The sequence below is a fragment of the Aythya ferina genome (assembly GCF_964211825.1).
Source record: "Aythya ferina genome assembly, chromosome: 3".
NCBI classification, from domain to species: domain Eukaryota; kingdom Metazoa; phylum Chordata; class Aves; order Anseriformes; family Anatidae; genus Aythya; species Aythya ferina.
The window spans coordinates 20615714-20630509 of NC_140298.1; the positions used below are offsets into that span (position 1 = coordinate 20615714).

The 14796-nt window shown below is 33.7% G+C and overlaps 1 protein-coding gene across 1 annotated transcript in view; it reads right to left on the reverse strand.

Annotated features, from left to right (window-relative positions):
* The window catches only part of GPATCH2 (G-patch domain containing 2), a 116022-nt gene that overhangs the window by 90501 nt on the left and 10725 nt on the right, over nt 1–14796 (reverse strand). Inside the window, exons 3-5 of the mRNA XM_084516202.1 lie at nt 13273–13334; nt 6791–6973; nt 5631–5710 (exon numbers count right to left, since the gene is read on the reverse strand). Coding sequence (XP_084372328.1) covers nt 5631–5710; nt 6791–6973; nt 13273–13334 — 325 coding nt within the window. The remainder of the gene's footprint in view (nt 1–5630; nt 5711–6790; nt 6974–13272; nt 13335–14796) is intronic.

Consider the following 14796-nt stretch of genomic DNA (forward strand, 5'->3'; position numbering starts at 1 on the left):
TTTCTTTTTTTTATTTCAAGTAGTAGTTGTGCTTGGTTTGATGATACCAAGGTGCTTATAGTTTTTAATTAGACAATTATAAGTGACACAAAAAACTCTGCAGGTTAAAAAAAAAACACATAGGTTGAAAGACAGACTATTAAACCACTCAGATTTAATAAAGGGTAGATGGAATTCAAAGTACTTTGCATCACTGACAACTATAGTGACAAAACTGATCTTCTAATTCTGGTACACTACCTTGAATGATCACACAATATTTAACTCTGCCTTGAACGCAGTACCACTTCGAGGAATACTAACCTCCTATGAAATGTGGTACAGACACAATTACGATTCTTTTGATGGGTAATTATACAAAGCAATTACTGAAGTCACTAAGGAAGCACTTACTCTTCCACCAGGCGCTCACCATGGCAGGTAGAACAAATTATATCAAGCTTGTGTCAGTATATGTGAAAGCTTTAGCAAAAATGCACTTAAATTAATTTGTGGAAAAAATAATCTCTTGTTATGTGAAATACACGGCAGGTGTAAGAACAGTAAGCACTTCTACAATACACATTAGATACATGAAGTTAAGAACATTGTAGATAAATTGACATCATCCCTAATGTTTACACTCCATTTTTGAAACCTACATTGTTTATAATGGAGCTTTGAAATCTGACAGCAGCTTTTTTCTTTTTGCTTTCTTAAAAAACAAAGCTATTTCAACATGATCAAGTTCTGAAGTTTAGAAGACTGCTATTTGACTCATTCCTCAGGAACACTGTAGCATTTTAGCCAACAGTGACTGAACACTGCAAGAATGAAACGTGGGGTCTAACCTGCCATTACAGCAGCACCTCCTCTGCTAACAGCCTCAATTTCTCCTCCATCTGAAAACTCCTATCTGCAGGGACCACATGAATGGAAGAAGCCACCAGCTCCACAAGAAAGTTAGTTTCATGACATAGGAAGGAAGGACAAGATACTGAGTTAACTAAAGTGAAAATTAAAAGAGTATGCCTTATTCACTACATTTTTCATAAGTAGGTATGAATTGAAAACAATTACAAAACGAGCACAAATCATAATATTTAAAAAAAAAATTAAAAGGAAAAGTGGAACAAGAAATGTTTCAATGAAGAGTTAGAAATATTTTTGGTGACAAGCAACGTAACAAAAAGCCATTATAAAAAAAAAAAATAAGCAAAGGCTCCTACTCACTTAAAAGCTAATTCCTTCACAGCTTTAGCAGCATAAAGTTTCTAATGTCCTGATCTTGACTGAGAGAGACTGGAATCCAACATAAGTTTATCTTTGTCACCAGACTGTTTTGATATCCTGCTAGATAAGATAGTATCTAGTATCATCCATATCATCACCTAGTATCAAACTCTGTAGAAGAGTGAGTGAAGTAGAGACTATTGCTCCAAATGACAGAAGGTGTTATGTGAAGAAAATAAATGAAGTCTCACAGCTAAATTATATTATTCACTTAACTGAAACTGATTTATTTATTTTTTTTATCTGACTACATGTCACACATTCAGTGTGAAAGAATTGCCCATAAAACCAAATCAAATTTAAACTTGAAAAAATTTAAACTTGGTGTTTTTCCCAAGAGTTGCAGCAGAGCATTCATGAAGAGGTTTCTGACTGACCCTGTGAAAACAATGCTCAACTTGCTCTTTAAGGAAACATTCCTTTAGATCTGTAACAGGGTTACCCTTCTGGTATCACTTCACTGAATTTCCAAAATCCTTTGACAAGAAAAAAATGCCCAAACACATTTGGCTTTTTCTTCAGTTAGAAAAAAAACTTAGAAATTGATTTTCTTATTTTGAGAGCAGTTAAGAAAAAAAAGTGAGCTCTCTCTAGTTCTCTTCACTTTTTTTTTTTTTTTTTTTTTTTAATAAAAAGGAAAGCTCTTATGTTGGAACTTTTGAAAAAAGTCACAGCATTTGACAGACATACCCTGGACACTAGATCTTTGATCTTTAGATAACAGGTATCTAGAACGTAGATTTCATTCCTTGCACACTTTTTGAATAATTACATATACATTTACTACATATAGTCAAGCTTAGTACTATAGTACAACTGTGCTAAGAATAAAATAAAATAAAATCCTACAAATACAAGATTTAAAATAGGTTTTCTTTAATACCATGAAAATCAAAACCCATGACACAGACAAAAGTAATGGATGGAAAAATAGGCAGAGCTAAGAGGAAAGCATCATTGTTACTGGTCATGCTTTTTGCACTTTAACCCAGTGAAATCACTTCCCAGATATTAGCCCAGACAGAGAATCAAGGCCGGAAAAGAAAACATGTAAGAGACCTTAGACAGAAGTGTACATCTCTCCCTATCCTGTGCAAGGAACTGTATTTAGAACTAGGTCATATGCAACCACAGAATTCAACCAAACAACTGAATTTCACGCAATCAACGTTAAAATAAAAGTTTGCTAAATACTGGTATGATTTGAAAGTACTGGTATCATGTTTCTGAGTAGAATTACCAAATTGCTACTAGAAAAATGACACAGGCAGGCACAAGCATGATCAAAACCACAGCCACAAGTTTTTCTATTTCTTTTCCAAGAATGTACTGTTACAAATGATGCTATCACAAAGCAAAGCAACAGACATGAAATGCCAGCCATTATAATTGTATGCTAAAATACATGCTCTACAAAGTATTTAATTTATGGATTCCATAAAAAAGACACCTTTCTTCAGTAAGTAGATTGAACAATGCAAAGGATAATCATCACAAGTGTTTTTATTTTCATTTTCTTGCTCTGCTTTTTCCTACCTTCTTTATGACAACTCATTCCACCTACACTTTAGATTATGCAAGGATTTCCACAGTATTTGCATTGCATTTGCATGCTTGGTTTTTACTTCTCTCATTTGACCAGTGTTGTACAATTATTTAAAAAAAAAAAAAAAAAAAAAAAAAAGTGTTTTGACTCAAAGGCAATAAACTGATGATAGAAAGGTCCAAGAGTTTAAGTTATATAACTAGTCAATGAATTGCAGAAAGAGCATCTGGGCAAACTGCATATCAGATATGGCTACTCCAAGTTAAAGTTCACTGACTGGTGAGCAACGAGCAGCATTTTTCCCCTTGCTTTCAGTTCCCATTGCTTCTACAATTTGGGGTGAGAAAATGACTTAAAGCTGGTAGTTTCCTTAGTATGTAGCAAGTAAAAAATCATACCCTTAGGCTGATGTTTCTCTTACACTAAGACACCTGAGCAATTTTTCCTAGGGGCTAATGATCAAGGTGTTATCATAGCTATGCATTTTGCATTCCCTCAACCAGTAATCTCGTCAAGGCTTCACTAGCTGCTATAGTCATGAACCTTCAACTAAATCTTTCCAAAAAAGTTTTAGACACACACGGACTGTTTGCAAAGGGCTATGTATATTCTCACATTTCCTGGATACAAATAACACTTTCTTAGACTGAATAGAGTATATTATATATGTGATATATGTGCTTTAGGAAATCATCTTGGCAGGAAATTCCATTTTCTATTGTGTCTCCCTTAAAAGTCTGTGTATAAGCAGTGATACAGACATCAGACTCCTTACTGTTAAAAATGAAAGAAATAAGTCACACCACAACTCTGTTCAATGAGTTGAGTCTACAGTGTTCTTTTCTCAGGATATTAATCTTTCTAAAAGCATTCTTGCTCTCCTTCACTGTTACCATCTAAGAGCAGTAATTACTTCTTGTTCTGTGTTATCAGATGTCACAGGTATTAAATGACTTTCTGTTGCTGAAGTATCTAAAAAAGAATTTCTTTAAGAAGCAATCACTGACATAAGTAGATGAGCTCCGGCCTATACAGCTATGGTTGCAAAGACAGACGCAGCAGATGTGCCCACAAACACAGTCATTACGAAGGTCAGAAAACTCTGTATCTGAAAAGCCAACTGCACATCCATTCTATATACGCACTCCTGCCTAAACATAGTGGTTTAGGTGTGTTCACATGTCAACTTTGTTTCACAACGCTATGTAAAAGATATATTTAATAACTGGAGGCAACTGAATGATCAGTCTTCAGTAGATCAGCTTGCATATTTGTTACAAAGGGAAATATGATACCGTCTTTATATATGAGAGATCATGACTGGAAGACAAAATGGGCTCCTAAAGACAATCCAGAAAGTTCAGCAGAAAATAAATATTAGGGGTTTTTTATTATATATACACATTCACAGTATATCTTCATCAACTTAAACTTAATCACCTTTTTACAATTTAGAGGAAAAGGCCTTTTTAGGGTAGTTAAGCCATGTATCATCAATACCATGAAGCTAACCTATCAGTTATAATAGCTCCTATAAAATACCAGAGTGAAATTGCAATAAGCCTAGAAAATGGGCTACAAATCCCAGATATGCTCAAGCAAGCACTGAACCAAAAATAAAAATAGGTAGATAGGAAACCAAGAACTAGATAGCATTCATCTAATTCACGACCACTAACAGCAAAGATCACAGGCCAAGGTTTTAAGGCACCTTATTCAGCTCCAAATGGCAATTACTGGACAGAGGGTTCAATTATAAAAACTGTCCCTCTTCAAAATGAGGGAAATTTCTAACAGTTCATTTTTACTCCCTGCACATGCAATAGTTCTTACATTTCTCAGAAGCACCTTATTTTGTTCAAATGAAAACATGGAAACATTTAATATTATTAAATAGAGAACATCGATGCCACAGTATTTATCACTGTGTAATAAATATATCCCAGCATAAAAGAGTTTTCCACGAGTCTTCCTTGTTTTCCCAATACTATTCTGATAAGAAAGGAACAGACTGTACTACAATGAATATCTGTTAACATAGTAAATTAAGCTATCAACTCTCTACTCATGCCCTCCTCCAAAGAAAAAAAATAATCTTAAGAACTCATTAGAATCTTACTTTAGAGAAAAGCTATGGGAAAATGGAATGACTTGGATTATATATAAAAGCAAAGACAGCTGGATTTTTTCCTTCACTTATAAGTATTACTCCTAGAGCTGAAGACACTTAAAAAAGAAAATAACTCTTGTGTATTCATAGCCTTAGAACAGTCTCAGTCCAAAGGAATTTGTGATGTCTGTTACAGGTGTATCACTAACTGGCTTTATGTTTTTTGTGTATGCCCTCTCCCTTAGTCAACCAACAACATTTGTCAAACAAAAGAAAATAAGGGCACATTTTGAAAGCAGACCTTGGAAAGGGAAAGAATGAAAAATAAAAGTCAGTATTATAACACATACCCATCCTAGAATACTTTCAGTATTAGATAAACTTGAAGTAACTTTGGTTTGATTTTCTTTTCAAGATGGGAGAAACATTTTGATACCCCCATGATATACACTGAAAATTTTGTTAATTAAAAGAAAACAAAAGATCCTTTCCCTTCATGAAGTGCACAATAAGTACTGAGGAACAATCACAGACTGTTTCTACCATTCAAGTACTCAGAAATATTCCATAGCAGCAGTGACACTGTAGTCTTACCTTTCTATTACCTATGAATAACAATATTAAACAGGCATGAGGAATATTCCTTTATAAACAAAAAAGCAACAATAGCTCATACAAGCTTATAATAATGAAAGGACCTACCAATGCATTTTGGTTTCCTGAAGCCTTTTTAATGTTTCTTGCTGGCATTCCATGAAGATGACTAAATCTACTCTGGAAACCTACAAATTAGAAGGAAGGATTGATTAAAGAATATTTCCTATACACCATTCAACCAAGAAATTTTATCATTACATATCTATCTATTAATCTAACTTCAGTTAAACAAAAGTATCTTCATAAAAAAATCCCGCAGAGACAAAGAACACAGAATGGGAAATACGTGAGAAAAGCTAAGCTGTCATGAAAATGAAGTCTCTCTATAGATGCCAACTTGGTTCTATGCACAACTGGCTACCTAAGCAGAACATACCAAACTACAGTAGGAAAATGATTTTGCATCACTTACAAATGTATTAGTACCAGAATGCATGTTCACCACATTTAATCCTTAGACCAAGATCAAAGAAAAAATCGCAAACATCCAGAAAATAAGTCTCACAAGAATTTAATGCATTCAGTGTGCAGAGAAATAATTTAAAGTTGATTTGACCATTGCTTACATAAAAGAATGTGAAAGGTGATCCTTGTGCAAGAGGCACAAAAAAATTCTGTGGCAACAAGCTGAGGACTGACAACTTCAGTCTTGAAACAAGAGTGGATACCTAGCTGCAATCAAATGCTGAAACAACTTACCATTGGACACACTGGATCCACAGTTGTTTAAAATGCTTTTAAGTAAATACTGAATAATTTTCTAAGTAACAACCCCAATCCGTGCTCTAAATGAACCCTTACCTCTTCTCTACAACCAATAAAGCCTGACCATTAAAGCAAAGCAGATGACCACACTAGTTTTTCAAGCCTCTGAATGTATGAATTTATAAAGTCTCTTCCCGGCTTCCGTGATGTTTAGAACTCTAGAGATTCGCTTTAAATAATGTTTAATTCTTTTCAATGCAAACATCAAGACAATAAAATAGTAGGCTATAAGAATAAGCCAAGTATTACACCTTCTGACTTTTCTAATCATTGACAGTTTCTGACTATTTCTGCCTAATGATATCTCAAAAATGAAAATTCAAGAAAAACTGGTAATTCCAAGATATTGTCAACATTCAGCACATTCTGTGTAACCCACAGACACCTTTCTACTGTACGCAAGTGATTCCACTGTTTGCATATGATTGATTGTTACTTACCTCTCCTTCCTGAATGGGACATAAGGGGGAAAGTACCCGTTAAGATACTTTCAAAGACTGGATCAGGCAATTCTCTCTCCAGTTCTGTAGAGTCTTCTTGTTCCCACCACGGAATGACCCCCGTAATTCCACATGCTCCACCAGATTCATTTTCATGAAACCAATCACTCTGCTCATCATCACCTGTGTGAGGACAGTACCCCCCAGTTCCCCCAAGGAGGGAGGAGTAGAGAAGATAAAAATCAGATGTTACCATCAATAAAAACTGACAAGACAATTATTTCTTTTGCTTTATATCTGTACAACAATTACTTGTATATAGCAGTTCTATTTGGAAAACGTTTCTCAATAGTATGACAAGTGTTGCCATCAATGAAAACATAAAATGTAATGTTTTAAAACCAATCTACAATAGTGAAAAAACAATAATGAACTAGTTAATTCTTTGGCAATAACTGCAGGGAAATCCATTTAAGTTACTGCACTTTACATATTAACAAAAAACAAGTCTTATTTTCCAGTAGGGAATTAAAAGGTATAAAACTGTGAAACTAGTTCTTTGCAGTTGATAATGGTATATAATTAGCTTAATTTCATGATTTGTATGGCTAGTAAGAGGGGAAAACAATCATGAACAGATGTGACTAAATGAAGTTAATCTGATTAAGTTCATTTAGAAATAAGTTTTGAAAAAGTTCATTTTAAATGAAAACTGACAGTATCACGTGATTGAGAATTACACTGCATTATACTACAAAGTTGGTCACTTTACTAACATTTATAGATGTAGTATTTAAATACATGGCAAAGGCGAAAGACAAGACTGAAAATCTGATCTTGAACATATTTCATATGTTTCATATAAAAAAACACCAGCAATTAAAATAAATTGCTATGTTTGTTTTTAAAACACGTTCTTTTAAACAAAACAGGTAATCAATAGAATATCAGAAAGTAGCCTCATGAGACTTGGCAATTGTCCTTTCTTACACTCAAAAATTAGATTTCAAAGGGTGTGCTCTGTATTTTAACTCTTCTTCAAAGTACCAAATCATGACTCACTATTTCTGCACATAAACCATTTGTTTTTCAATTTTTAATTATGCAAGACTAAGCAAGAGAGAAATGCAAGGTTTTAGACAACAAGAACAAAAAGCATTTGTGCAAAATTTAATTGCCACTCCATCCCCAAATGAGAAAACACAAATAACAAGAACCCAAGCCAAAACCTGAGAGAAAAAAAAAAATAAATAAATCAGAACACTTCCTCCAAATAAGTTGTGGCATGGAAAAGAATACTTTTCCAAGCACAAGAAACAATACATGCAAGTATTTGTCAGGACAAGCACTTCAAGAAACGTAGATTAATTAAGTCACATTTTACCTGCCACATTTCAATTACCAAAAAAAGGTTCTTTTCATCTTTAATTATAATACTAACAGCAAAATTATCAGAAGCTAGAGAACAGGAACTTTTAGATGAAGGAAGGGAAAAACAGGGGTGGAAAGAGATTCATAGGTCCAAACAGCATGTTAAGCATGTTGGCATTTCAGGCACAATTCAGATTATTGACTGTATTTATTCTACTCCCCAATTATAGCTATGACATTTCACAAAGGCATTCACCATTAATTCTATCCTTGTTTCATTAGTCAGGCATGGTTTCTTTGGACGATGTCAAAGTGTGCTGAGTGGCAGGGAGAAAAAAAATCACACAATTTAGTTAATTCCAAACCACAGATCAATTTAAGTTTGAACTTCTTTGTTTAGATTTTTCAAATGTTTGTGTAAACACACTTTGTTTGAATATATTTTTTGTACAAAGTGAGCTCTAGATACCTTAACTAATAAGAAATACTACAGGAACTATTTAGTTAAGTAAAACTTAACTAACAAGTTAAGTCTTGTTATCCATATCTAGGAAACTAAGGAGAGAATTTTGAAATGGGATTTCACAACTGGCTCAAGGACAGAAGTCTGTAAGAGTTAGACAAAAAAAAATCTTGGAAGAAATAGCTAGAATTTAAGACAGGTTTGGTGGACTGTAAGATAAGGCAAATAGTGGCTAGTGGAAATAGTACCTTGGCTACAGTTCAGAGTAGGGGACATGACAAGAAATGGGACTTTTCATCCTTGTGCATCAAGAATATTAGTATGTCAAGCAACAATCAGTTATGACATCTTACTTGTTATGCTATTTCCTAAGCACTCCAATTACTGCCAAAGACAGAATACAAAACTTTGGATCTGCACCATGTAGGATTTTCCCACGACCTGGGTATACCTGTTTTTTAAGCTTATCTGTCCATTTAAAACTGCTCTGAATCCTTTGTCTATTTTCAATCAGATTATCACCTCAAGATGAGCATAAGCCTATTACTGCTATTCTTATCCAGGTGAGAACACCCATGGCCATTTTGTTTAACAGCTGCTCAATCCTAAAGAGATCCCATTTTCAAAAGGAGTCAGGGAAGACAGTGTATTTAAATCAGTTCCACATCTCAGACAATATAATGCAGGGGCCTCCTTGTTTAAGAGGGGGGTAACCAAATACTTGAATTCTATTTTACTTTATTTGTAATACTTAAGTCCAAAGAATCATTTCTGACTTCAAAATGTTTCCAAAGATTCACAGCACTGTCCTTTCCTCTTAGGGCTGTTGAACACTACTTCTGTTCAGTCCAAGACTGCATCAAATCATCATATTCTTTCCACATATAGTAAAGACAAAAAACATTTCTACATCTCCAGAAACTGATCTCTGAGCCCATGCCTCCAATCCAATTATTTAAAATAAAACAAACTTGCTTGTGGATAGTACTAATGCTTCAAGGATTTACTCTGAAGCAATTTATGCTCAATTACAACAAAAACAAAAAAAATGAATCAATTAGAATCAATTTAAGACTTAGAAGTGTCAACTTAATTGTAAAAATTTCAAGGCACTTCAGTTCCTGGCTTAATTTTTATTTTTAAAGCTTCCCCTCTGCACAATTACTCTTTCTATACTCTTCATTGTGGTGTTGGATCTACATAATTATCTAATTGCCATCCATTTCTGTTACATTGTAAGGCATCTCTGATAGGAAACTTAGGAAATTATTCCTGTAGGCTTCTATGGGGACACTGACCCAAGTGATTCCAACTGTAAATTAACCAATCACTGGTTGGAAGTCCTTCCCCTTTCCCCCCCAAAAAAAACAAACAAAAACAAAACAAAAACAGCATCAACAATTAGTATTGGAATAACATTAGATTTGTTTGCATTGTGTTGAAAGCTCAACTTGTAAAGTGCCTTGAAACTTCAGGTAATCCTATTATCTAGGCCTATAATTAATGTTGTATGATATGTTGCAATAAAAGGTTAGGCCTTTCTTTTCTTTACCAAAACTGCTTACAAAAATTTCCTACACTGGACATAGCATTATTGTTAGTTTTTAATATTGTTTAAAAAAAAAAAGCCATTTATAAAGATGATATTAGAAATAAAGAGTAAGAAAAAAAAAGGGAAATGGCAAGAATTTCTGATAAAAAAAAAAAAAAAGAACTGTGGCTGAAACTTTATCACTTTGTTGGCAAGCTCTCCCACCTCCATACTTTGGCTCATGGGCTTTATATTTGCACAGGATTTTGGTTTTTTGCTAACTACACTAAATGTCACTCCAGCGTTGGCCAGTTTACAGACCTGTGAAAACATACAATTTATAAGATCTCACTGCAGGTTTGTTAATAGTTCAGCCACTATTTTCTTCAGTGACTTTCTGCTGAATAATTCTTTTTTTTTTTTTTTAAATAACAATGGTGAACATCAATTATGCCCAACTAAGTCTATACTTGGTGCTCTTAAATCAAAGTTTTAAAAGTTGAAATTCTTCTGAGAGTCTGTGAACAGAGTACATTTCATATGGTAGAAAGCAAACAAACAAAAAATTTTGGAAAGTATTAGAAGTTGCAAGGTCAGTCACTCCTGAGTTCAGAACTGAATACTGAATTATTTAACTCTGGCCAACTGCTCAGAAATTGCTGCCCTAGATCACTTTCTTTTCTAGAAAGTCTGTCCCGTAGGATTAATTTAGGAATTAATTAGGATTTTATAAAGAGTATTTGTCTGCAATAAATGAGATATGCAGGTTCTTAACCTCAGAGAGGCAAAATGAACAAACGTTGCCCTGGAGAACAGGATCCTCTTATCCTCTGCTACCCAAATTTCTGAATGATGGCAGGCACATCATTTAAACTAAGCATTTCTCGAGGCAACGTTAATCAATCTCCGCTTCTCCACTTGACTTAGCAGAAACCTGAAGTCAGAAGTGCAGAAAATTTGAACTACAAATGATGTCAAGACGCTGATGTTCTGAACATACATCCTGGAAGAGGGACACTGTGAAGACTGGAACTGGAGTACAGCTTTTAACGATGGCCAACAAAATCAGATAGTTCTTCCCTTAATGTTTTCATCTAGTCCTCTTCCAGATTTGTTTCTTTCACCTAGATTTCTCTTTTGTTTTTAATCAGACTTATTTTCCCCTTTCTTCACTGTTTTCAGTCTTGCTTGCATCTCAACACAGCTATAAATTAATTCAAAGAAATAAAAATATCATCTTATTTCATAAGGGGAATAAAAAGATAAAAATTACTATCATTTTGCTTTTGGGATGGCAATAAATATTGTTAGAAAATAAGTAATTTTGTTTTTACAGTAGGGTCTGTAATAAAACTTTCATGGAAAAGTCTTCACAAAAAAGAAAGCTAAATGCAGATTAAAAAATATCTGAATGAGATTCATTGTGAATTTAATGGACTTCTGATCACAACCATAGAATGACCAGTGCAAACTAGAGGGAAAAAAAATAAAATTTTGTTCTGACAATACCCTCGAGATTAATTATTCTTGTTCTTTTTATTTATAATTAAGAATACTATTTCAGGTCTAACACTTTCTTCCTGACATTGAAATTGAATCAAGACTCAAAAATCAAACAGACATAAAGAAGAATTCCAACCGAGCCAACACTGAAAAAAGTTTCCCATACTGAGAAAAAAAACTATTGTTCACTGATCCCTCCCCTTTCCTCCTCCCACAAAACATAAGAAAAACAGAAAGCAACTGACATTTTTGGTATTATTATTCAAAGATTCAAATAACGGAATTCACTATCTAAGGACAAAATATTGATACAAATATTCAAAGGGTACTTCAAAAATATGTAATTATGAAGTTTGGTAAGTCACCTTACATATAAATGTAGAGGAGAAATGCATTACGAACTGCAAGTCAAAAGATAAGATCATATAGGGAAGTAAAAGGAGATCTTCTGGAAGTATCTTATTTTGAAAATTTTCTCTGAAGTTAGAAGATTGATCTAAACATTCAAAGACAGCTTAAATTATTTAGAAAAGCTATGTGTTAAAACAAGTAAAAACAGAATGAGAGGTATAGTCTGCATAGCACAAGTTTTTGTTTGCCTTGGACACATGAGCAAGGAAGACATCTCTGTTCTACAGTCTAAATAATTATCTCACTACCTAAATGTTAAAAGAGAAAAAACAGAAGAGTTTAAGAAAGAACATTCCTTTAACCTAGATCACTGCTGTGGAATAGCAAGTTTCATTTTCTTGCACAGGCTTGAGAAATAGTCTTTGATAAACTACGTAAGAAAATAGTTTACATTAGCATCAACTTAGAATTGACAATGGAAAAGCAAGTCTTAATTACCTGACAGACTATTTTTGCCTCATTGTTGTGTACTGTCAAAGACAGCAGGTTCCTATTCTGTGAGATGGGTACTATAATGCCAGCATAATGTAGGTAAATGAGTTGCACTTAATTTAAGACTGCAATAAATACTGAACTTAAAAAAAAAAAAGTCTTATACCTCCATCCTCAATAGCTTTATTTTATCACAAAAAGATATGAGAAGATCATGCATACTAAAGGAAATTTTGGAATCTTTAATTTAAAGTGAAATAAATATAAGTTTTTCAGAGGGAAGAGACTTAAACAGGGTGCATCTTTTGATTTCAGTTTTAGACTGCTAAAAAATGAATGGCTGCTTAGCAAATGCCATCTCTGGGTGAAAACAAATCATAAAATCCTGCTGCAACGATTTGGGAAAATAAACACAGGGAAGAGTCAAGAAAATAGCTTGAAAGCCAGTATTATGATCAGTCTTGTCAGAAAACCAGAGCCACTGAAGAATTAATTATTAGTATAGATACCTTGAACATCTCCAAAAGATTTTTTTTTAAGTTTATTGTATTACAGAGACTGTTTCTCAAGACAGGTTTTTGATTAAGTCATGGATTCAGGACACCCACACATAACATTTCAAAAACCCTGAAAGAAAGCTATATTTCAGCTCATTAAAATAGTAATAACAACTGAAATAGTAATTAACCTATGAAATAACTTGTAACGCTTACAGAATTTCAACTGATGTGGTTTGAGGAGGGGTAGAGAAGGGTAAGATTGTTTCAATACCTTGTCTTCCCTCATCATTGGTAAACAAACCAGCATCACTGCTGCTCAGACTGCTGGATTCACTGTAATAAGAGAAAGAAAGAAACAGATCAAAAGAACAATTGATCTTTCAGTCGTAAAATTTTAAGGAGACAAGGCTGTGCTCAGATGGAACTTAAGCACAACAAAGATCGGAAACAAAATAGGATTTTTTTTTTTTAATCAAACTGCAAATATCCTAGTTCCATTAACTACAAAGCATATTATTTTTGGCACATAAAACCACAGGAATCTAATGGTACCCTGACACTAAGCCAGATGTGACTGCAACGAGGTGCTGACACAATTGATGCATTTTATTATCTGCTTCCATCAAATGCTCACTGCTTCTTTCTTATGGTGTGCAGTTCAGCTTGATCCTGGAACACCACTGCTCAATAAAATAGAAGTCTCAATCAAAAGCAGTCTAAGGCTCCCTTCAGCCCATGAAGTATAGGAGTGTGAAAAAAAATCATATTACCTTTCCAAACATCATTTGCAAATATTCTGGAAAAGACACCGCTTTAGGATTCATAACATGCTACTTGGGAAGAAAGAATAAAGTTTTCAACAATGGTAGCCAATTAAGTGAAAATAGACGTCACCCTGGAGAAATTATGATCATTGGTCACAGCACCAACGAAAAGTGCAAGGTAGTTTACTTTTCTGTGATTTCTGTCAGGGGCTTCCAATCAGAATGCCTGTACACAACATGCACATACTTCTCTCTAAAAAATATCAATAGTTGGCAGTTTTTTGTTCTTTGCTGTATACACATTACAAGCAATATTCCAATTAAAATATTCCCTTGTCTTTTAATAACATAGATCGCTATTTGGTGAGTTTCACACAAAAGAATTTTTTGTAAACCATTTGATTACTTTACTTCATAACAGGACTGCTCTCTTCACAGGAATCTCATCACATTTTACATACAATGAAACGCAGAACATTTTGAAAAAAATCACTTCACCATACACATTCAAATACAAGTTATAAATACTATAGTTACTTCCAACATTTCATACAAGCTACATATGTAAAAAGAAGTTGAGGTGTGTTTATGTTTCTCCACTCACCTATATACATACAGTCTTATATTCAACTGATTTCAATTTAGTTAAGCTTTTTACACATTTAGACTAGTTTTAATTTTTGTTTCTAAATAACTAGTACACTTAAAACTATTTCCTTTTAAATGTTAATCTCAAAAATAAGCCTCTATATTTTTGAGCTGCTAAGATTAATTAGATAAAATTAGTCTAATTTGTGTTTAATTAGAACTACATTATTTGGTTTCGTATCTTCCTTTGGGAGGCATTCCAACATGATCTGAAATGATATGATATCAAGAGCCAATAAGCTGTGTGGTGTTTTTGTTTTGTTTTTTTCCTTTCTCTTTTTTTTTTTTAAAGCTTGAAAATGAAGTTTTCTTAATTTTTTGCTGTATCTTTTGCTGATATGTATTCTTACTGTATAAGCAGTACTTATAAGTACTTTTTGTAC